Below are 24,219 nucleotides of genomic sequence, written 5' to 3' on the forward strand. Positions count from 1 at the left end.
TTGTATGTTATTCAACTATGATGAAACGACTGATCTCAAAAACATTGTAGTGGGAAGAAATAAAAGCTAACCCTTTATTCTACCTCATAATGAAAACTGACACAGTGAATTGCAGAAACATTAAAAGCTTAGGCTTTGATCTTGTATTGAGTTTGGTAAATTTACAATGCAATCCCACACAAAGTTACTGTGCCTAAGATTTGACCTGGAACAAGTCTGCATGGGATTGTACTGATAAGCAACCTGCATGTAAATTACAGACTTGTCCCTGCCACCTTCTCTAACCTTGAGTCCATTTGTCAGAATTGCCCAAACAATGAAGACCATTGAACCTAGAGTGGATCCAAGCTGCCACTTTTCTCACACTATTAATAAAATATTTAAGTCAGAGAGAGTTCCACATGGATAAAGGATTGGCTACTTTGGTTTCTTCACACCCGATAATTTGTTTTTTAATGTCTGCTCCAGAGATGGAAGATTTTGTACCATCGGGCCACTCTAGACAGGCCTCCAAAACCATGTTTTCTCACACAAACAAACGGTCTCTCAAGGGACCAAAGATAAAACCTGTCTTGTCTTAGCAGTAAAAGCATTATAGTCAAGGAATCCATCCACTTCAGCAGTAATTCACAGGGTCACCATAAGATGGAAGTAACTTGACGGCACTTAACATACACACAGCCTGATACAGTGGTTAGAGTGTCAGACCTGGATCTGGGAGACCCAGTTTCAAATCCACACTCTGAAATGAAACTCACTGGTTGACTCTGGGCCAGTCCCACACTCACAGCCTACCCTATCTCACAGGATTGTTGTGATGGAAGCAAGGAGAAGGCAAAGAGAATAAGGATAAGACGGAAGCAAGGAGAAGGCAAAGAGAAGGAGGCAAGCCACTTTTGGTCACCCACTGGGGGAAGGGACGGGTATAAATAATAATATAAAAATAAACGTTGAAAGTATATCCAAGTTTCTAAAGAGATGCACTAATGGGGAATCTCTCAATTCCTTAAAATTAAGTTCTATGCTACCAAAAATATTTATTGAAAAAGTTGAAGATAAATACTTAAATACGTAACTGACAGCCATGGGAAAAATCATGGATACAAGAACAGTAAGTTAATGACCATTCATCAGAGAGAGCCCCAGTGCAAGTTACACTACTAAAACAAAATATTTCATTGTTCTTATTCCATTGTTTTTCTAAGCGACTCAGTGGCCCCACTGCTGGACCTCCTGATGGCACCTGGTATTTTTGGCCACTGTGTGACAGAGTGTTGGACTGGATGGGCCTTTGGCCTGATCCAACATTGGTGTCCCTTATGTTCTTATGTAGGAGACCATACATCACCCTTCCCATCGTATTACAGCATCACAACAACCTTGCAGAGCAGGGTATGCTGAGAGCGTGAGACTGACCCAAGGCTACTCACCAAACTTTACGGCCGGTTGGGTATTTGAACCCAGAACTTAATTCAGCGCTCTAATCACGACACCAAACCTTAAACAACAAAAAGAGGCACACGGGGGCTAAAAGAGGATTATTCCCCCCCCCCTTCAACCAAAGCATCCGTCGCAGCATTCCGAAAATCTTAATATTGAACCCAAGCAGAAAAGATAAAGCAATTGCACGTTCAGAGACCCATGAACATAAAGCTCCGTAAAACCGCCACTGCACAAACGACTTCCCCGCCCTATTTACCTGGTCCACTTCGTCCGCCATTTTTCAAACACATCCCCAGTTCTTCCTCGCGAGACTTTATGCCCTGGCGATGGCGCGTGCGCAGATGAGGATAAGAAGACGATCCAGCGAGGCACCATGGGCAATGTAGTCGAGCGGTAACTATGGTTGCAAGGAGGAACTTGTGATTGGTTGCCCGTGGAGCATCTACCTACTGATACAAAAATAGTCGTTTGGTTGCGCCGGTTTAGTAGTTTCGCAACTAAAAATCCTTTCAGGCTTATATCCACACGGGGCGCGTTCATATATACAGAAGAGTGATTTGTTGCATGGGTGGACGAAGCATCTCCCGGATCAAATGCAAACTTGTCTGTCAAGTTTCACCTGACCATCAGTGCCTTACGGTCAAGTCACTTATATCATACTCAGTTGTTTAGCATCCAAGGTGGGTTCATAGGTATCCTTGAAGAATGCGTGAAGTGACTCTAGTGGAAAGCTGGGCGAGGTGATGTGAAGATGGGGACGTACTAAAACTAAGGACAAGCAATTGTCCATAGGGAATGCATTAGTGGACAGCGATTGCCCATAGGCAATACATGAATGCCAATAGAGAATGGACATCACACGCGAGAGGTGGAATTTGTCCGTAAGAGTCCAAGGCCACCGCCCCGGGGCTCAGGGAGGCAAGGGAACGTTTCTCACCCCACCCCCATGGCCGTTGCAGCTGCCGGCATCGCCAGAGGCGGCCATAACTTTTTAAAGAGTTCCTAACTTTTAAAAGACTCCCTAACGAGAGCTGGGAGAGCCAGAATGACCTCTCGTTATGATCTTGGATTCTCTATTGGCAATTATGTACTCCATTATATAAATATATAAGGGTCAAGAAGCGACAGTTAGAACCGGATATGGAACAACTCATTGGTTTTGCATAGGAAAAAGAGTACGACAAGGATGTATATTGTTGCCTTGCTTACTTAATATATATGCAGAGTACATCGTGCGAAATGCTGGCCTGGATGAATCACAAGTGGGAATTAAGATTGCTGGGGAAAAGATCAACAACCTCAGATATGCAGACGATACCACTCTAATGGCAGAAAGTAAAGAGGACCTTAAGAGCCTCTTGCTCAGGGTAAAAGAGGAGAGCGCAAAAGTGGGCTTGAAACTCAACATCAAAAAAACTAAGATCATGGCATCCGGTCCCATCACTCCTTGGCAAATAGAAGGGGAAGTCGTGGAAGTAGTGACAGACTTCACGTTCCTGGGATCCCAAATCACCGCAGACTGTGACTGCAGCCATGAAATTAAAAGACGCCTGCTCCTTGGGAGGAAAGCGATGGCGAACCTAAACAGCATGATAAAAAGTAGAGACATCACCCTGCCAACAAAAGTCCACATGGTCAAAGCAATGGTATTCCCAGTAGTCATGTATGGCTGCGAGAGTTGGACTATAAGGAAGGCCAAGCGCCGAAGAATAGATTCTTTTGAACTATGGTGCTGGAGAAGACTCTTGAGAGTCCCTTGGACTGCAAGAAGAACAAATCAGTCAATCCTCAAAGAAATCAACCCTGACTGTTCCCTGGAAGGCCAGATAATGAAACTGAAGCTCAAATACTTTGGCCACCAAATGAGAAGGGAGCACTCACTGGAAAAGACCCTGATGCTGGGAAAGATTGAAGGTCAAAGAAGACGGGGACGGCAAAGGATGAGATGGTTAGACAGTGTCATAGATGAAACGAACATGAAGTTGAGCAAACTTCAGAGGACGGCGGAAGACAGGAAGGCCTGGCGTGATCTGGTCCATGGGGTCGCGAAGAGTCAGACTCAACTGTGCGACTGAACAACAAAACTCCATTATTCCCTATTGGCAATCATGGATTTTCTATTGGCAATTATGGATTCTCTATTGTCAATTATGTACTGCATCCTCTCTGGGCAAGCCTCCTCTCCATTATTTTCTATGGGTACCCTGAGCCTTTGGGGAGGGCGGGATATAAATCCAATGAATGAATGAATGAATGAATGAATGAATGAATGAATGTATTCCCTATGGGCAATCGCTGTCCTTCGTTTTAGTACGTCTGGTGAAGATGATGTGATGGTTAGTGATATACCAACCAAGCCCTGGGAGTAGTTTAGTGTATGCAGTCACCTGTGCACCAACATCCTTAATGTGTATGCTGATCCACCAACAATACAATTCTAATAAAAGAATGGGACTTTATTCCTATTTCAGCTCTTAACAATTTTCGATGTGGTACTAAGAATCTAAGTCTAAGATTCAGGTGGGGTAGCCGTGTTGGTCTGAAGCAGCAGAACAAAGTTTGAGTCCAGTGGCATCTTTAAGACCAACAAAGTTTAATTCAAGGTATGAGCTTTCGTGTGCATACCCAGAATTAAACAATGTGGTGCTAAATAGACCTGTCAGTTTGTTGTCGGGAATGAAGCTGCATCTGAAGGAGTTAAAGCTCACAAAAAATTATGTTACAATAAATGCGAAGATGAAGGCGATCTGCTGCTCCCAGCTCTTGTGAAATGTGTCGAGGCGCATCATTCAGTCAACTGAAATAAAGGGCTGCTGAACAGGAGAAAGCTCAGCCATCCTAACCATACTTACTAGGGATAGATTCAGGTGGGAATCTGAAGAAGTGTGCATGTACACACGAAACCCTATACCCAGAACTGAACTTTGTTGCTCTTAAAAGGTGCCACTAGACTCAAACTTACTAGGGACTTACTGAACTCTGTGGGACTTACTTTCGAGTAATGCTTAAGATAGCTCATTTAGCCTGCTTCCGCAAAAACAAACAAGAAGGTTCCTCGCGACTAGGAGTTGAGCGTGGATTTGCATCCACGCGGGTTCTAGCCTCCCTGTATGTATGAATATGTATGCATGTATTTATGCATTTGTTTGCCAGTCTATGAGAGTTAGTTTTCAAGCTATCCCAAGGCTGTCGCTTGTTTCTAAAAGACGCTCTCTTCGCTCCAGCCTGCTGCATGTGTCTCTCAGACCCGGCACGGAAGAGACGTCATGAAGGAGGAGCGAGGAGAGAAGCGCGAGGGAGCCTGCTGCGGGCCCGGCCGGCCCCCTTGCTTTGCATCCCGCGGGGCCTTTGGGCTGTAGCGGGGTAGCGACCTGCGGCCGGCCGCTTGCAGCCAGCCTCCCGCCGTGCGTCTAGCCACGGCCCTCTCCTGATCCCGAGCCCGCCCCGGCTGGGGAGCCGGTCGCCTTTCTCCGCCTTCGCGTGGCTTCCTTTGTGTTGCAGCCACCACGCCTCCTCGGGGCAGGTAGCGGCATGGGCAGAAAGCGCCAAGGGGGCCTGCCGCCGGAGGGGCCGCTCAAGAAAGCCAGGGGGCCAGCTGCAGGCTCCGCCTCGGGTCCTCCGGCAGCTCCCGAGCAGGAGCAAGAAGGTGAGCGGGCAATAAAGAGACCCTCGCGGATAGTTTCACGACTTGTTGCCGGTGGTTGCATAAGTGGTTGCATAAGTGGGAGAGATTGCAGCCTTCCCACGGGGAACCAGGATGCGTTTTCACTATTACAGGATCTTTTGGGACCTTCACCCTGGGGGACATTTAATTTTGCGGATCACTGCTTTGTCAGGGGATAATTTCTCTTGCCCAGCAATGGGTAAGGCAGGAAATGAAAGGTTGCTTGAAAAGAAGGTGCCCCCACCCCAAGGTATTACAGCTGTCTATGATAGTAATTGGACTCCTTTTAAATAATGCCTTGTTCTTATCTCCTCACTTGTACAATGCCCTGACCTGGATAGCCCCGGCTAGCCGGATTTTGTCAGATCTCAGAAGGTAAGCAGGGTCCTGGCTAACGTTTGCATGGGCGACCTCCAAGGAATACTAGGGTTGTGATGCAGAGGTGGGCAGTGGCAAACCACCTCTGAAATGTCTGTTGCCTTAAAAATCAGTCTTGCTCACCACCTGGTGGTGCATAACGCTAAAAGAGCTAGAACTTCTGGCTGCCAGAAAATCTTTGGCTCTCATGGCTTTCTATACTACACACACTCTTTGGCTCTCTTTACGACACACACTGCCGTATGATAATTATTATAATTAATTATTACTTGTATAACTCAATTTCACTTGTCTGCAAGCTTTTCTCTGCTAATCCTTGAAGAAGAAGGACCAAGTGCTTTTAGCTTTGAGAATGGGTTCTCTGCCTCTGTGGCATGTGATTTTTCTTATTGTTGACATAGAAGGCAGTGTAGTGTAGAGGTCAGAGTGTCAGATTAGGTTCTAGGAGACCCAGGTTTGAATCCCCACTCAAGCTTGAATCCCCATCCAAGCTTGATTGGGTGACCTTGGACCAGTCACACATTCTCAGCCTGACCTGCCTCACAGGGTTGTGATAAGGAGAATGATGTAAGCTGTTTGACCCATTGGAGGAAAAGATGGGGTATAAATGAAGTAAATAATTTTTTTTACAATAATGCCCAGCAGGGCTTTTTTTGTAGAAAAAGCCCAGCAGGAACACATTAGCATAATAGGCCACACCCAACAGCAGAAACTCATTAGCATATTAAACCACTCCCCTGACACTGCAGCTCATTAGCACATTAGGCCACACCCCCATGTTACCACACTCACCTTTTGCTTCTTATTCTGTTTACTTCGTTTGTTGTCAAAACCCAGGGCTTTTTTTGCAGCAGGAACTCCTTTGCATGTTAGGCCACACACCCCTAATGTAGCCAATCCTAATGAGTTTCTGTTGTTAGGTGTGGGTGTGGCCTATTATGCTAATGAGTTCCTGCTGGGTGCGGCCAACTCAGGAGCCAGCCGGAACTCCGTTCCTGTGCGTTCCTGCCCAAAAATAGCCCTGAGCCCAGACCTCTTGCACAGACTGGACTAATGAATTCTTGTTTTCTTTGTGCTCTTTTAAAAAATTTAAAGAACTCTTCTCACTGTTTTCACAATGAAGTGTGGCTTATCTGGATCTCAGTGTTTCGGGCCCTGCTTTACAGTGGGATAAAGATCTTTAGGACTGCTTTCTTTGTAGTTGTTTTTCTGACCGAGCAAAAAAGTATGAACACTTAACAATGGCTACTGTTGTTACTGGGCTTCTTCAAGTAATAAAACCAGATATTAACAAACTTACTTGGTTACTGTGTTTCACACAGATTTTTGGTACTCATTAAATGGTGGAATTCATTGCAATGCAGTGATGGCCGCTTGTGTCAATGCCTTTAAAAAGGAAATAGACTTTCATGGTCCATCAGTGGCTATTCCCCATGGTGACTAAGGGAAACTTCCATCGTCAGAGGCAGCGAACTCCTGAATACCAGTGCTAGAGGGCAACATCAGCGGAAGGTCTTGCCCTCTATGGACTGTTAGTTAGCTTCTGGGGCAACTGCTTAGCCACAATGTGATACAGTATTCTGTACTAGATGGGCCTAGGGTTGCCAGTCTCCAGGTGGTAGCTGGAGATCTCCTGTGATTACAGTTGATTGCCAGGCAACAGAGATCACTTTACTTGGGGGAAATGGCTGCTTTGGAAGGTGGACTCTATGGCATTATACCCCACTGAAGTCCCTCCCCAAATCCCACCCACTCCCCAAATCTCCAGGTATTTCCCAACCTGGAGCTGGCAACCCTAGGGCCACTAGTCAGATCCAGCAGTGCTGTAATTCTTATATGTAGATAAGTATGTCCTGATCCTATGCATATTTAGCTAGAAATAAGCCCTGATGTGTGGGGCTTTCTCTGAAGTTTGTATGGATAGAAGTGAGTTGCATACATTGTGTCTTGGAACAAATCCTCTGGAGTCCTAAGGAATGTATTTTGTTTGTTATTTAATTCTTTTTGCATAGGTCTATCTATAATGAAATAAAAATACTGTAATGACTGGTGTAATTTGGAGTTATTAATAAATACAATACATATTGATTTGAATGTTCATAGAAGAAGTTGTTACTGGTTTGTTTTGAAAGGCTTTTCATAACCTGGGTTGTTATTCAATTATAATTTAAACATGCATTGCTTTTCCAAACACATCATATTTATTTTTGTTTCTGGTTCCATCAGGTGATTTTCAACAGAAAAAAACAAAGACCAAGTCTTTGTCTGAAAAAAAGAAGAGAGCTTGTGAGAGGAATGACTATCACCCACCCTGCAGAAATTCAAGGAAGAAGACAACAACGTCAAAAGTGAAAGCAGAGAATAATATAGATGTAGAAGATAAAGAGGAAAAATGCAGGTGAATGGATTTATCAGTATAGCCAATTATCAACATGGCCTCATCTGTGGTTACTTAAATCTGGAGACTGGGGCCATGAACAGACAAGACAGATTTTTCTGCAAACTGGAGAAAATCCCTAGGTTTGCAGAACAAATCTGAAATCTTTTTTAAAAACTTGTTAAAAGCCTCCAGCATGCTAGAAGCAGCACTTGTAGCTATAAGAAAGGAACACCATTAATATAGTGGCTGTTGCTAGGCAACCACAACAGTCTTGCCAGCCTTCAGAACTTAGTTTCTGTTAGTAAAAGGCAGGGGGAGAGGCAGAGGCCTTTCAAGGAATGTTCTGCCCTTTGAGGGAGGGCTCATTAGGGCCAGGCCTGGCAGCAGCCACTTGGCAACTTGCAGCCACCCCATGATAGACCGTGTGGAGTAGTGGGAATTAGATAAACATATGGAGCAGAGGTCCATCAGTGGCTATTAGCCACAAGGTATAGATAGGAACTCTCAGTCTGGGGCAAGTGACCCTCTGTATTCTTGGTGCTTGGGGGGGTAACAGTGGGAGGGCTCCTAGTGTCCTGGCCCCACTGGTGGACCTCTTGATGGCACCTGGTATTTTTGGCTACTGTGTGACAGAGTGTTGGACTGGATGGGTCATTGGCCTGATCCAGCATTGGCTTCTTATGTTCTTAGTGCTTAGAATTTCAGATTAGGATCTGAAAGACCCAGGTTCAAATACCCTCTCTGCTGTGGAAGCTCATACACGCTCAGCCTAAGCTATGTCACAGGGTTGTTGTGAAGATAAAATGGAGGAGAGGAGAATGATGTAAGCTGCTTAGGTCCTCATCATGGAGAAAGGTGGAGTATAAATGAAGTAAATAAAGGGAAGGGAAAAGGGAAATACTGGTTGAGGGGAAAACGAAATGCCTCTGCAACTCCTTGTGGGTTGTAGTTTTCTGTTTATCTTCCTAATAGGTTTTTTAAATCTTGCTGTTCCTTTGAAGGAAGGCAAGAAACTAATGATGTAGATTAGTCAAAAGATTTAGTAATTGGCCCAAGGTAACTCAGTGAGCTCCCGTGGCTGAGGGGGAAATTTGAACCTGGACTTGACACTCTGACCACTACACCAATCTGGCTGACTTCAGAGGGCTATTCTTTAATTTCCTGAATCCCACCATAAAATCTGTGCCTTCTCACATAATCTTTGTGTGTAGACTGTTGGACAAAAATGATTGAAGGAGCTGGCAAAGCACAGAGGCTGCTTGGGGTGGGAGGGTGGGGTAGAAATCCAATAAATAAATAAATAAATAGTCTCCTTCTCTACTGCATCTCTTAATTTACTCTTAGACGTGTCCCCTTTTTCCTGTTTATAAACATTATGCTGAGGTAGGGAGGAACTTCTGAGCTGCACAGATGTGCTCATGCAACACTTTGAGGACAACAGCATCCTGACTAGCAGGGGATGTACAAGACCAGACCATTTTTTATCCCTACTTTTCACATGGCTTTCAGATAACCATTCCGTTGAAGTGGGTGCATTGCGTGTTAATTGGCTTGGCCTCTGTACTCTAAATAAACTGACTTTTTGGCCCTCCGGAGCAATTGGTTGGCCAATGTGTGAAATGGGATGTTGGACTAGAGGGACCATTGACCTGATCCAGTAGGGTACTTCTTTTAGCTCATGGTTGGGCTGTAAACAGCAGATAGAAGTTGCTCTCATTTCTTTATTCTTCATGAAGAGGGTGGCAGAACACCCCAGTTTTGCACATGACTCTCTATTGCTGAACCTTCTTTTTGTAGAACTTAATGAAAATGTAAGGAAGCCCCTGTTAGGTTGAGGCTTCAACTTCTATTGTGTACTAAACAGTTTTTTAAAACCCACTCCTCCGTTATACACAGAATGTGCATGTATGGGTTTGTGGTTTTTCCGTTGGGGCTTTCAGCAGTGTCTGGCACACAGAAGTATGCTTCGGATACTCTTTGAAATGTGGTCTCCTAGTTAGCGAGATGTTTCTTCTTGCACCCTTTATAGTGGTTTGCAGAGCAGCCTTCTACAGGAAGAGACCGTCACAAAAAGAGAATCTGCCATCAAAAAGAGAGAGGATGAGGAGGAAGAGGAAAGTGAAGACGAGTGGGAAGATGTTGAAGGTAGTCCTTTTCTTTTGGTGTTGTGAAACATTCATCTATGTCCAGATTCATCATTCTTTGGGCTTGTTCTTGTGCTGAATTCTCCTGGGTTTTATGGTAACTGAGTAGAGTTTTGAGTTCATTTGGTAATAACTTTGGATAAGTTTAAATCAGGTGAAACAAAATAACATAGCCTTCTTGGTTGTGTATAATAGCTGGACTTTTCCACTAGGAAAGCAGAGTACTTAAATATGAGAACTGCCTAGTAGCAAAAGGGGATAGTCCCTCCTTGAAATATCAGCCTTCTTGCAGCCTGTCTTTCCAGAAAGGCCTTGTATTGCTCTGCATAGCTGTTGTTCAACTCTGTTAGCTGGATGTCCTAGGCTGTGATGTCATTATTAAAGTGAAGATGTTAATATATGGCAGTACAATTAGAGTGAACAGACCCTTCCCACAGCAGACACCCTGTGAGGTAGGTGGGGCTGAGAGAGCTCTTTCAAGGACTGCTCATGAGAGAACAGCTCTGGAAAAATTGTAACTGACCCAAGGTCACCCAGCTGGCTGCATGTGGAGGAGTGGGGAATCAAACCCAGTTCTCCCAGATTAGAGTCCGCGTTCCTAACCATTATGCCAAACTGGCTCTCATTCATTACAAATGTTTGGCACATATTTTAGTTGCCAGCTGTTTCAAAGAATTACCATATGGCATACATCTGTCACTCTAGAATGGAATGATACATTATGGCTGCCCTTTGGGTTTATGTGGAGCAGCCACCAACATTTTGCTGGAAAGGATTTCATTGGAGATGGTTTTTTGGATGTGTGCGTATGAGGTGGTACCATGCTTTTTCTCCAGGCAGGTGTTGTGGGAAGGTCCAGGGTGTGTTATATCTACTCTATTTCCGGGGGGGGGGGGTGGTTTTGTGTGTGGCGGCCAAAAAGAAACATAATATTTAACCCATGTTTTAACAAGCAGCCAACACTAAACACAGCTCCCACTGGAAACATCCATGAAATGTACAGTGTTGTTATATCCTCTTGGCGGGGAGGGCAGGGTATAAACCAAATAAAATAAATAAATAAATAATTTTTGGGGGGAGTGGGTTGAAAAGTTATTTCTCCAGTAAGGTAAAGGGTAAAAGGCGGCACTATTAGATAAAGGAATGGAAATGAAGTTCTGAAATCTGATGTGGTCGAATCTATGTTGTATTGAGTTGTCAGGGGTCATATTATGTTCCTCATGGAGTCGTCTGATGGGAAGGAGAACATGTCCCTAAGTATTTCCAGTAGTTTTAGCATGAGTGTGTGTGTGTGTTTGTGTGTGTGTGAGAGAGAGAGTGAGAGGTTTTTGCTAGATGTGACAAAGAGTTCTGCATAGATTACTTTTTGCCAGTATGTTAGAGAATGAGTTGTTTTGATCTTGGGAATATGAAACTAGTTTAGTCAGTTGGCTGGCCTTTAAAATCCAGCCAGTGAAGACAGATATTGTGATGAAGTTGTCCTCTATGCTGGAAATCTGTATGGTTCTCCCCCCCCCCCCTTTTAATCACACAGTTGCCTGTATTCTGAAGCACAAAGCCTGTGAGTGGTGGCTTTATTCAGCGAAGGTGTCTTCAGCTGCGTTGGTAGATGGATAAAATTGGTTCATTTGAATCCTTTGTGGGTAGCACGTGGCAGCTGGGTCATGTTTGCACAGGACTGGAGGTCTTCATCTCATGTTATATTTTTAGGTCCTGCCTTGTATGCCCCCTGTCTTAAGATATTTGTAAGCATCAGGTACAAAGAGCTGCATGCCCACCCATTTAACAGACAAGATCTGTGTTTGGTAAAGTCCCTAAAACCAGTTGAGAGAATATGTGTCTTCTCTGCGAAGCTGAAGCATTCGTAACTCCTTCGTGATGTGATTTCTTCGTAAGACTCTGGCTTGGAAAAGTATGCCTTTTTTAAAAAAAATCACCCAATAACATAGGGAATCAGTTGTGAGTTAGAACCGAAATACTTGGCCTCTTACTGGGCATCAGGCAGTTTAGATTTACTCTTCCCTTTCCAGAACTTCGTGAGCCTGAGATAGGGATCCTGAAAGACATTTCTCCAATGCCAGCCCTGCCCAACAAAACGGTTGAGATAGAGATTGAGACACCAGAACAAGCAAAGAAAAGAGAGCGAAGGTAAGCTGAGGTTGGGGAGCTCTGCATTCAGACACCTGTGGCTAGCTTTCCCTTTTCTCCCATGTGGGTCAGAAAATCCAAAGAAGGCCCGCATTTGCACAACTACCAATTGTACATGGTGGCTGCAATTCACTGTCACATCGAGCCTCAGTGTACACAAGTCCATCTTGCTGCTGGCTTCCGTGTACCTTCCTCCATCTACCCTACGTTCTCGCACAAAGGTGATGAAGATGTCCTGGTGAACGTAGGGTTTGGCTTGGACTGTGCAATGTGAGTGTAGGGTTTGGCTTGGATTGTGCAAATGGTCCGTGTACGCTAGATAGTCTGTGCTGCAGAGTGCATTTCCACTTCCATTAAGATTTCTACTTGCTCAAGGGCCCATTGAAAACCATTGATCTTGGCCAAGTAGAAGTTTTAGCAGAAGAGGAAGCGCACTCTGCAGCATAGATTTATGCAGCATGTACTGAACCCATGCATAGGATGCGAGCCGCACTGTTTTACCAAAGTTAATTGTCCCTTCATAAATCAGGATTCTAAGCCTGGATTATATTTAACTCCATGCCTGCCCTTATAAATCATCTTGAGCAGTTAGAGTTAATTTTAAAGTAGGGTTCCTTCACTGCACTCTGTACAAGAAGGGAAGGAGCATGGCATGCATGTAAGAGAGCTAGTGTGGTGTAGTGATTCAGAGCAGCAGACTCTAATCTGGAGAACCAGTTCGATTCTGCACACCTCCACATGAAACCAGCTAGGTGACCTTGTATCAGTCAGAGCACTTTCACCCCCCCCCCCAATAAGTCTAGCTCACCATACTAAAAACAGCTAGTACTTTAGATCTTAGGATCTCCTGGCTATACCACACACAACGCCATATGATGATGATGAACAGGAACAAGTTGGGTTTGTGCTTAATCTTGGTTTGAAGCAATGTCTGATTACAGCTGCGGAGCGCTGTACCAAGCTGTATGCAGATTATAATGTGAAGAATCTGTTCTTGTGTCTTCCGGGGCATGAGTTCTGATTTGACTGTTCTGGATGTGGCATCCTACAGAGAGAAGAAAAAAGCTGAGTTTGAGACCTATCTCCGAAGAATGATGAAACGCTTCAACAAAGAAGTTCATGAAGATATGCACAAGGTAAGACTTTCTTGATTTATTTATATATTTATACCCAGCGGTTACTCACAATGGGGACCCTAGGAGGCTTACAACAACCTTCTCCCCATCTCCAGTTTATTCTTATAACAACAACTTTGTGAGGTAGGTCGACTGAGAGTGTGTTTCACCCAGAGAGTTTCCATGGCAGAGTGGGGATTCGAACCTGTGTGTCTCAGTTCCTAGTCCCACACTCTAACCCCTATACCATGCTGGCATCTAATGTAATAGGAGTGTAGTTGAGGAAATTATAGAGGACAAGTATGGGATTCTGTTTCTGCTACCTTATTCTGTCCCTTGAGAGACCTGCTACCTGTGTGAATTTAATTGTTTATTGTTTTAATTATTTTAATGTGATTTTATTGTAACGAGTCTTGGACTCAGTTTCCTGTGATCTGCCCTGAGCCTGCTTTGAGGAGGGCGAAATAAAAATCTCAAAATAAATAATTTTTTATTGCCGTTTGAACATAATTAATATTTCAGGTGGCAGTTCAGTCTGTTGTTACTAGGAAGAGAACGAAACATTTACTCAAGTCATCCAGAACATATTCTTTTTTTTTCTTTTTTTAGTGTGGAGGTTAGAATTTTTAAAAAATTATAATAGCACATAATGTCACTCATTAGACCAGTTTCTTCTTTCTCATACATTTCTGTTTAAATGTTCGTAAAGATTTCATCCTGAAGGTATAAACATGCTTATTTATTTACAACGTTTACATGTCGCTGTTTCTTTGCTCTGAATGGCATTACAAAATCATGACTAAAACAGCAATTAAAACTATTACTTTAACTGGTAAACCAAAAAGGATCCAAATACAAGGAACGATTGCCTGCTAGTACATTTACAAGGAAAAATAGCGGAGGAAACGTGTAATTTCAACACAAAAATCGTTCCACAGACTCAGGGTGATTACAGTATAGGTCTCATCTTGCTCTTAGCAGTAACTATTCCGGTCTCATGAAAATACACTGAGACGGGCCCAGCTTGTCAAATGTAGGTGGTGGGAGGGGAGGGGAGGGGTTGAGATAGCTGTGTTGGGTTCCTAGAACGAATCTGGTCAAAGTTGGGACTGCCCTTTTTGATTTTCACACTCAGAGCAGCATCATTAACCTAAAAATCTGCTGCTTTCTCTTTTGGGGGCCTCTTTCCTTTTCCCAACAGGTTCACTTACTGTGCTTGTTGGCAAATGGTTTCTATCGGAACAGAATCTGCAGTCAGCCAGATCTCCAAGCGATCGGTCTTTCCATAATCCCAGCCCACTTCACGAAAGTGCCTACGGATCGTGTAGACCGCTTGTATCTGTCAAACCTTGTGAAATGGTAAGATTCTCTCTCCGTGACCATCTCTCTCTTTTTTTTATAAAGGTTCTGTCTTTTAGTGCAACAAAGGAAAAAATATTTCTTTCCATGTGCATAGCCATCTAAGTGTAAGCTGTCTATCCTTTTTTAAAACTTTAATTGTAAGAATGGGAGAAGTCCCCTGAAAAGATGGGGATGCAATATGAAGAAGCTAGCAACAAGAGTAGGAAAAAAAATAAGACATGTTTTTGTTCTTCAAGGTTTGTTGCAACCTTTACTGTCAACAGTGAGCTCTCCGATAATGAAGAAAGTTGGCAGTCCACCTTGGAGCGGCGGTTTGCTGTCTATGCTGCGCGAGATGATGAAGAGTTGGTGCATGTAAGTGACAAGGCTTTTAAGGAACTAGAGCAGTTGAGAATGCAGTTCTTTTGGAATAGGAGACAAGATAGCTTTTACATGAACACCCAAGTGAATGCTTGCTGCCACCTCAATGTGAGAAGCCATGTTGGATCAGGCCAGTGGACCATCCTGTCCAACATTCACACAGTGGCCAAAAACCAGGTGTCATCAGGAGGTCCATCAGCGGGGCCAGAAGCCCTCCCACTGTTGCCCCCCAAGCACCAAAAATACAGAGCATCACTGCCCCAGACATAGTGTTCCATCTATACCTTGTGGCTAATAGCCACTGATGGACCTCTGCTCCATATGTTTATCCAGTCCCCTCTTGAAGCTGTCTATGCTTGTAACTGCCACCACTTCCTGTGGCAGTGAATTCCCTGTGTTAATCACTCTTTGGGTGAAGAAGTACTTATCTGTTCTAAACCTACTGCTCATTAATTTCATTGAGTGCCCACAAGTTCTTGTGCTGTGTGAAAGGGAAAAAAGTATTCTCTACCTTCTCTATCCCATGCATAATTTTGTAAACATCGATCATGTCACCCCTCAGTCATCGTTTCTCCTAGCTAAAGAGCCCTAACCTCTTTAACCTTTCTTCATAGGAAAGGTTTTCCATCCCCTTAATAGTTTTAATGGCCTCTTCTGCACTTTTCCCAATGCTATAATATCTTTTTTGAGGTGCGGTGACCACGTGCTTTGCGTCTGTGTAAGGTTTTCTACCCATGTGGCACCTCCAATCATCTCTTTAGCATACCATTGCAAGTCACACTGATTTCCACTAACTCCAGGGGCCATTACAAGATTCATTTTTTTCTCCCGAGACTCAAGGCAGTTTATGCGGTGTAAGACAATGCAGTCAGATAATATGAGAGATCTCATAAGCAATACAGTGGTGCAAAAAAGTAACTTTATAATTTTGCAGTCCCAGTCCCATCAGACATGATCATCAAGCAGTGCAGAAAATAGAATTACAAACGAGAAAACAAAGCCATAAGAACAGGATAACACATACAACAAATACATGCCGTACACAGTGGACTAGGCTACAGGCCTGTTCTTTTTCTAAAAGCAGCTTCCTGAACCATTCCATTATACCGGGGTGGTGGTGTTGGAGGAAAGTGCTGTCAAGTCGTAGCTGACTTATGGTGACCCCTGTAGGGTTTTCAAGGCAAGAGACGTCCAGAAGTTATTTGCCATTATCTGCCTCTGCGTAGTGACCCTGGTATTCCTTGGTGTCTCCCATCCACATACGAAACAGAGCCAACCCTGCTTAGTGTCATAGATCTGATGAGATCGGGCTAGCCTGGGCATTATATATGAGCTCTGCTTACAAAAATTCCTTCCTGAACAATTCTGTTCTGCGTCGTTTGTAGAGTGATAAAAGTGTGGGTCCTTCCTGACTTCCTTAGGCAGTCACAAAGTGGGGGCCACCACAAAGAATGCACGTCTAGAGGCAGCTATAGATCTTAGCCATCTGCAGAGTGACACCTCAGATGTGCAAAAACTGGCTGCTAGAAAAAACTTTGGGGCAGGAGCCTTTGCATGGCATCTGAACAGAGCTGGAGCAGCCATGCCAGTGGAAGCAACCACAGAAACTTATGGGCAAAGGAGATCAGAGCCTGACCTACAGCACATCTGCTGTGGGGAAAGTGCTATTTTAATTACTTTTCATTCCATTTGGTCCGGAAATAACATTTCTGAGGTCATTGGGGAAGTAGGAAAATGCACTTATGTATGTAGTGGGAGGCCATCACTACGTACCTAAACTCAGATTCCAAACAGATTATTTATGTTTGTATTTTAAATAGATATTCTTACTCATTCTGCGGTCATTGCAGCTGCTGTGCCGGCTTGTCTTGTCTTTACAACCCATTCCTCTGAAAGAGCCAGCAGGGAAGGTAAGAACAGAACATTAAAGCACTGGGTAGTGAGATCGCAGTGGGCAGGCATATGTTCAGATTTTTTGAAAAGAAAGAATTATTTTTGTTTGCCTGTATTAGTTTCTTCAAGTCAGATTCAAATCCTGGCTCAGATCCATGAAAGGTTTTCCACCAACAGAAGGGAGGAGTGATTCTCACTCATTCCCTTCTCCTGCTACAGACCTCTGACTCCTCCCTTATGCTGTTCCTGGGAAGCCCTGTGTCTCCCAGGAGTAGTATTTCAGGCTACAGTGTGAGGAGGCAGGCAAGAAAGCTGTGCTTCTCTGATGGAAATCCCTTTCATCAGAAATGTTTGGTGGATCCAAGCTCCTGGTTCAGTGGACCCTAATGTATTTGTTTGTCTGAGTAGATACAATTCTACAGTCGCGCTAACCATAATTAGTTTAGTCAGACTGTGGCTTTGTGTGATTCTGAACAGAGCCAAACAATGAATGTATAGAATAGATACTGAGCATAGTGTTGTTGACCTAGTAGTTCTCTTTGAAGCTTTTGGCTTGTACAGAAGATCCTAATGGGCTTAAATTTCCTTCATCTTCTCACAATCAACGGAAAACTCCTTTATTTCAGGGAAAGCCCCCAACCAAGAAGCGTTCTGTCAATTTAGTCTCTGAGGAATCGGATAGTTCTGCCAAAAAGCCTAGAGTTGCACCAAAAAAATGCCCAGGACTAAAGAGCAAACAAAGAGCAGGCCAAGAGGAGATTGCATCAAAGAATGTAGAAGTTGACAGGAAACCAAATTCCCCTGAAGCCAAAAGGAAAACAAGTAAATCTAGGGTACTGAGAGGTGCTCAGAAAGAAAAGGAATCTGGTGATGGTGAAAACAACTTGAAGGGACGGGAAGGGTTGGGGAAGCCCAAAAATGACCGCCAACGAAGAGTGGCCTCAAAAGTGTCTTACAAAGAGGAGAGTGGAAGTGATGAGGGCAGTGATTCTGAATTCCGTGCTTCAGAACATGATCGAGATGATAGTAGCGTCTCTGATGATGATTTTGAAACTCCTAATAGGAAGCATAGGCCCTCACTGGGAACACCTAAAGCAAGAACAGCAGTTACCAATAGACGAAAATCTGCACCTCCAATGTTGAAAGAACCCAAGAATTCAGACAACGCTGAGCATTTGTTGAGGAAAACGTCTCCCTCAAGTTCTTCAAACCCAAAGAAAGGCAATAAAATAATTTCTAGTAGTGATGATGAAGAAGGAATTCAAGAGCCAGTTATTCGGAGAGGCATGGATCAGTGGGTGGAGGTTTTTGCTGAACGAGAAGGCAAGTGGGTGGATGTGAACTGTGTTCATGGCACAGTTGGTCAGCCTTCACTGTGCTTCAAGTATGCTACCAAACCAGTGTACTACATCATGGGCTTTGACAATGATGGGTGTGTAAAGGACATAACACAAAGATATGATCCGGCATGGATGACTTCAACAAGGAAAAGCCGTGTGGATGCCCAGTGGTGGAATGACACTTTGGAACCATACCGAAGCCCATTTGTGGAAAGGGAGAAAAAAGAAGAAAAGGAGGTAAGTACTATGGAACTGGTAAGTTTTTTGTTCTGCATGGCCAGAATGGGTTCCAAATGGGCTTGGTGCTCCCCTGTCCTGTTAATATTTAAATATTCTAGAAAAGAAAATAAGGGAGGGTAGGGTGTGAGAATGGGAAGATTGGAAGTTAGAGGTCTGAAGTGCACTCTGGATTTTAGTAGAATGGGTTTCATGAAATGGCTTTGGGGAGGGACTAAGGGGTAGCAGACTCTTCAATCTACAAGCTTGGCACAGAGGCAGCAAATGCCGTGTTAAGCATTCCTAATAAATTAGTAGTTCCTATTTAGATTCCATTGTGCTACAAACTGTAAGCAGAATTGATTAATGAACATTTATGCTGGAGTTGCTTGGAGGGAAAGGGATAGTTGGGCAACTCACTGTCCAGTGAAACTTTAATTTTCAGCAAAAAGCCGCTATAGAGCTTGTTCTTATGGTATTCTAGTGATGAAAGTGACCTGGCCTGGCAGGGACTGTATTCTTTTGGTAGGAACTGATAAGAAGGCCTCTGCTGAATCAGACCAAGAATCTTTTTTGCTCTCCTATTTCCAATAGTGACTAAGCAAGTAAGTCATAACTAGGGGTGTGCAAAATAAATAAATAAATAAATAAAATTCGGCCGATTCAGATTCGGCGGAATCTGGCAGAATCAATTTTGGCTGGCAGTAAGATTCCCGCATGTCAGTTTCATCAGTACTGAGCAGAATGGGGAGTCTTTCCCCCAGCCGAATGTCAATTTCAGCCCCATTATATCCTATGGGCCATTGAAGTCAATGGCAAAAACATAGGGTATATTCTGGGGGCTGGAGGGGAGGGGGTTTGAGGGAGAGGCTCCAAACTCACAGGGTAGCTGCTGGAGCGTCTCCCCAAGATACCCACCAAGTTTTAAGAACATTGTACCAGGGGGTCCAATTCTACAGGCCCCCAAACAGGTTGCCCCCATCCCCTCCATTTTCTCTATGGTGGGGGGAAAAGTAACTTTTCCCCCCACCATAGAGAAAATGGAGGTGCTGTTAGTGGCTGGGGGGGGGGGGGGGGGTGGATTCTATGGGCACCCAAATAGGTTACCCCCATTACCTCCATTGTTTCCAATGGGGAAACCCAGCCAGCAGCACTTAAGGCAGGCAAACAGGCAGCACCCAGAGAATCTCAGGGAAAGTGAACTGTCTTGGGAGGTGCTTGTTTGCCATGAGAACAAGTGGCACACTCCAGAACAAGTGGCACTGTGGCAGTGTAAGTATGCCACAGTGCCACACAGAAACCCCAAAAGACCAACAGGAACAACATTTATACAGGCCCTGCCCTGTGTAAATTGATGGTGCAACCAGAAGTCCAGGGATGTAGCAGGTCAGGACAGGGTAGAGTGAGGTAGAGTTGACTCTCTCTCTCCCCCCTCCCAAGCAAGGAAGGTGGTGCGCAAAGCAACACCACCAACCTTGCAGGCTGCACATGCATGCAGCAATTGGCTGAAACTGGCCTCCCCCCCCCCCCCATGTTGGTTTTTTGGGGTTTCTGTGTGGCACTGTGGCATGCTTGTGATTCTGTGAGCCGTATATCCCTGTAATTCATGTGTGCTGAGAAGTCGCAACTGACTCATGGCAACCCCTTAAAGTTCCACCTCCTGGGGTTTTCAAAGCAAGAGATGAGCGGAGGTATTCTGCTGTTGCCTTCCTCTGCATAGCAGCCCCGGTCTTCATTGGTGGTCTGTCATTCAAGTACTGTTGCTGCTGCTTAGCTTCTGAGCTCTGACAAGTTCAGGCTAATCTGAACTATTAGGGCTGCTACATATCCCTGTAGATTAGGAGTAAGAGATCTAGAATAAATGCCTGGCAAAAGCCACATAGCTGGTTGAACCTTAATAGTGAAAATTGCTTTCAGGGATGCGCCCTGTTCGTATTACACCGTATGTCAGGAATAGTTGGCTTTTTTAAACTCTTTCCTTGTATACAGACTGTCTGAGATCTGGTTCATGCAAGGGTATATACTGTTGAAATCTCGTTGCTTGTTTTATTCAGCCTTTGATGACTCTCAGCTGAATGTGTGAATGTGTCGGGTGATATGAAAAATCCATTTGTGGTGTTAAGCTGTGATGGCTCATCCACACCTGCAGGTCATCACATGATCAAATGTGCAGGTGCCTGCTGACCTTAGCCTTCCAACAACTGAAGAATGAATATATTTGTGTCATATGAACTCTGAAGTGTGCCACTGACAGTATGGTTCCCTCAGTTTCTAGCTCAGCTTCAAGACCAGCCCCTCCCAACAGCCATTGGTGAATACAAGAATCACCCACTTTATGCCTTAGAGAGGCATCTCCTTAAATATGAAGCCATCTATCCTGAATCAGCTGCTGTGCTTGGATACTGCCGAGGGGAGGCTGTGTACTCCAGGTGAGACATCCCTCAGGTGTATATGCCATGAAATGTGGCTTCCCTGGGTATAGAACCTGTGCTTTCTGTGTAAAGGCTGTGGGAATGCTGCATTTGTTATGGAGTACAGAATCCAGCAGCTTGGGCATCCCAGCTTCCATTTTTAAAAAAAGGATTTCTAGCCCTTATGGCTGTGAAGAACACCTTTGAACATGTTGGACAATGCCTGGTGAAATTTCAAAAGAATTGACTGCTTGTGGGGGCGGCATGAATGTACATCTCTCATTGGCTTTCTGCATGAGAAGCAGAATAAATAATGCAAAATTATAACCATTTGCAAGTGTAGTCAATTTGTAGTGACAGCAGAACTTTCGCTTTTCTTGTTGCAGAATCTGGGTTGCATTAGCACCGTTCTGATTCTCTCTTTTTAAACTGCAGTGTTCATGATGCATAATAACCAGAGTCACTGTGCACATTTGCATTGAGAAAGGATGCTGTTTCATTTGGGTTTTTTTCAGAGACTGTGTCCACGCACTGCACTCCAAGGACACATGGCTGAAGCAAGCTCGAGTAGTGAGGCTTGGGGAAGTACCGTATAAGGTAAGGGAAGGGAATGGTGACTGTGGGCAGGAGTTGTGACTGTCTCTCAGTGACAAAATGAAGTATGCAAACACAGGACTTTTCACCTGAGATGGAATCTGTCCAGAGGGTCACCAGAGTGGGGAAGACCTGTAGCCTAATGACCCTGGAGGGCTGTGTTCAGGTCCTCCTCCCATCTAAGGTTACCAGTATTAGAGGAGACAGAATAACACATTCGCTTATAGAAACATAAGAGCCCTGCTGGATCAGAACAGGGGTCCATACAGACCAACATCCTGTTTTACACACTGGCCAACCAATTGCTCTGGAGGGCCAAGGAAAGGTCATTGAGACCACAGCCTTCCTCTGATACTGCTTCCTTGCACTGTAATTCCAAGGTTTATTGTCTCTACATTTTGAGATTCATGGCTAGTAGCCACTGATGGACCTATCTTCCATGAATCAGTCTAATCCCCCTTTAGAAGCCATTTTTGGCTGTGGCCATCATTACAACATTTGGCAGGAAATTCCACATTTTAAACACTCATTGAATAAAGAAGTAGCTCCTTTTGTCCCTTGTGAATCTACTGTCTATCAACTTTATTGAATGTCCCCAAGTTCTAATATCCTGGGAGAGGGAGAAAAAGTTCTCTCTGTCTACCCCATGTGTGTAATTTTATAAAGCTCTCTATCATGTTCCCCCTTCGTCCTATCTTTTCTAAACTGAAAAGTCCCAGACTCTCTAGCCTTTCCTTATAGGTAAGGTGCTCTGACACATCTTGGTTGCCCTTCCTCAGTACTTTTTCCAGCTTTGTGATATCCTTTCTGAGATACAATGACGTGAATTGCACAAAGTACTCCAGGTGAGGCCACACAGTAGCTCTATACAAAAGCATTACAACATTGTCAATTTTACTTTCAGTCCTTTTCCTAATCATTCCCAGCATGGAGGTTGCCTTCTTCACTGCTGCCACCCATTGGGTCAACGCTTTTACCATGCTTTTCACTACAACCCCAAGATCTCTTTTTAATTTTGCTCTCAGCCAGTTCAAGCGCCGTCAGCCTATATTTAAAGTGTTAGGATTTTTGTTCTAGGGTGCATCACCTTACGCTCATCCCCTTTGAACTTTGTGTGCCATGTTGTTGCCCACTCACCCGGTTTAGAGATCCCCCTGCGGCTCTTCACAATCTGCCTTGTTTTTCGTCACCTCAGTGAAACTTGGCCACTGCACTGGTTGCTGCTTCCACATTTTCCTCTCTGCAGTATCCGTTGCCGAGAGGGAAGAGACGGGAGTAGGCAGGCAGGGACAGTGGACTCGGGCAGCCACTCCTGTTGAGGCACCTCTGACTCCTGGCCACCTCTTGCTCAGCCTGCTGTGTCTCCAAGGACAGTTGAATGCAGGAGGAATTGTGAGGCTGTACAAGTACTTGAGGAGCTGCGGTGGCTCAAGTGGTTAAGACGCTGAACTGCAGGCTGTGGAAGGTCAGTAGTTCAGCAGTTCGAGACCCGGGTGCTGCATGACGGAGTGAGCTCCTGTCTCTAGTTCCAACTCCTGCCAACCTAGCAGTTCGAAAGCAAGAAATTGCAAGTAGATAAATAGGTACCGCTTCGGTGGGAAGGTAACAGCGTTCCGTGTGCCTTGGGGTTCAGTCATGCCGGCCACATGACCACGGAAAAGTCTTCGGACAGCGCTGGCTCTTCGGCTTTGAAACGGAGATGAGCACCACAACCCTAGAGTCGGATTCGACTGGCTTTCGAGCAAGGGAACCTTTACCTTTTACAAGTACTTGAGCCTTTTGATGATGTTGGGCCTGTCTTTCTTTCTTAGTTTAACCTGATTCACAGTGATGTTGTGAGAAAGAAAGAGGGGGAAGGGCAATATATAGGCCCCCTTATTAAGTATTTTATTTATTAAATGCATCTGTATCTGTTCTTACAGGGGGCTCAGGGTGGTGTACTAAATTTTCCTCTCCTCCACTTACACTCGCAATAACCCTGTGACATAGCTTGGACTGAGAAATATCTTGGCATGAGGTCACCCGGCAAGTGGGGGTTTGCATCTGAGTCTCCTGGATCCTAGTCCAGGACTGTAACCCCTACACTTCACTGGATCTTCAGGTCCTTGGAGGAATGGTGGGACAAAAAACCACCTCAGATAAATAAATCAGAGATGAGATTTGCTGGGACACACATATGAGAATTCACAAGTTACATTTGCCCTACTCTTCACAGTTCTTGGGATGTTTGGGATGATGTGTCTACTTTTCAGCATCAAGTCTTCTGTGCCTTTTATGATTCTGGAGATGGGAGTTTCAGGTGAAGCTTTTGCTGCCTTTGTATCACTCGCCTGTGGCAAACTATGCCTGTTGAAATTTTGCCTACTCCACAACTATTAAATCTACAGGAGCCCCAATGTTGAAAAGCTTGTCCTTTCAAGTTCAGGAATGGTCTGTGGTTCCCGTCCCCAATCTTCCTGGGCTGCTCTTTAGTATAACATGGATGCTGACTAAGAGTCCAATGAGACATTTGTCAAGAAACTACTGACCTTTACCATGTCTTCTGGCTGGGTGAAGAAATCGTAGTGGTGGTCTAGGTGGTTCCAGCTGACTTTAGTAGAGAAGCACCTTGTTTGGGGTGGAGGGTATGGGGTGATGAACAAGGGCCACCAAACAATTACAATCTAGAAGAGAGCCTAGGTATTATATGATAATTCCCTGCCCATAACATAGGGTGGTCTGCGTGTTGTGATCGGGGGGGGGGGGGGTTACACCCATTCCCCTTTGAAACA

The 24,219-nt window shown here is 44.5% G+C and overlaps 3 protein-coding genes across 3 annotated transcripts in view; 1 reads left to right on the forward strand and 2 right to left on the reverse strand.

Moving 5' to 3' along the window:
• LSM3 (LSM3 homolog, U6 small nuclear RNA and mRNA degradation associated) overlaps window positions 1-1,750 on the reverse strand; it is a 5,947-nt gene extending 4,197 nt beyond the window's left edge. Inside the window, exon 1 of the mRNA XM_015429376.1 lies at window positions 1,700-1,750. Within this exon, the coding sequence (XP_015284862.1) occupies window positions 1,700-1,720 (21 nt within the window). The 5' untranslated portion in view covers window positions 1,721-1,750. The remainder of the gene's footprint in view (window positions 1-1,699) is intronic.
• A 3,224-nt stretch (window positions 1,751-4,974) lies between these two features.
• Window positions 4,975-24,219, forward strand: part of XPC (xeroderma pigmentosum, complementation group C) — a 26,142-nt gene continuing 6,897 nt past the window's right edge. The window contains exons 1-11 of the mRNA XM_015429358.1: window positions 4,975-5,089; window positions 7,712-7,883; window positions 9,895-10,010; window positions 12,040-12,157; window positions 13,209-13,293; window positions 14,474-14,631; window positions 14,871-14,988; window positions 16,815-16,904; window positions 17,514-18,464; window positions 20,712-20,872; window positions 21,370-21,451. Of these exons, the coding sequence (XP_015284844.1) occupies window positions 4,975-5,089; window positions 7,712-7,883; window positions 9,895-10,010; window positions 12,040-12,157; window positions 13,209-13,293; window positions 14,474-14,631; window positions 14,871-14,988; window positions 16,815-16,904; window positions 17,514-18,464; window positions 20,712-20,872; window positions 21,370-21,451 (2,166 nt within the window). The remainder of the gene's footprint in view (window positions 5,090-7,711; window positions 7,884-9,894; window positions 10,011-12,039; window positions 12,158-13,208; window positions 13,294-14,473; window positions 14,632-14,870; window positions 14,989-16,814; window positions 16,905-17,513; window positions 18,465-20,711; window positions 20,873-21,369; window positions 21,452-24,219) is intronic.
• Window positions 13,120-24,219, reverse strand: part of TMEM43 (transmembrane protein 43) — a 38,979-nt gene continuing 27,879 nt past the window's right edge. The window contains exon 13 of the mRNA XM_015429382.1: window positions 13,120-13,202. The gene's annotated coding sequence lies outside the window, so the exon portion shown is untranslated. The remainder of the gene's footprint in view (window positions 13,203-24,219) is intronic.

This window comes from Gekko japonicus, unplaced genomic scaffold (assembly GCF_001447785.1).
Source record: "Gekko japonicus isolate JY-2015 unplaced genomic scaffold, Gekko_japonicus_V1.1 scaffold12, whole genome shotgun sequence".
In the NCBI taxonomy this organism is placed as follows: Eukaryota; Metazoa; Chordata; class Lepidosauria; order Squamata; family Gekkonidae; genus Gekko; species Gekko japonicus.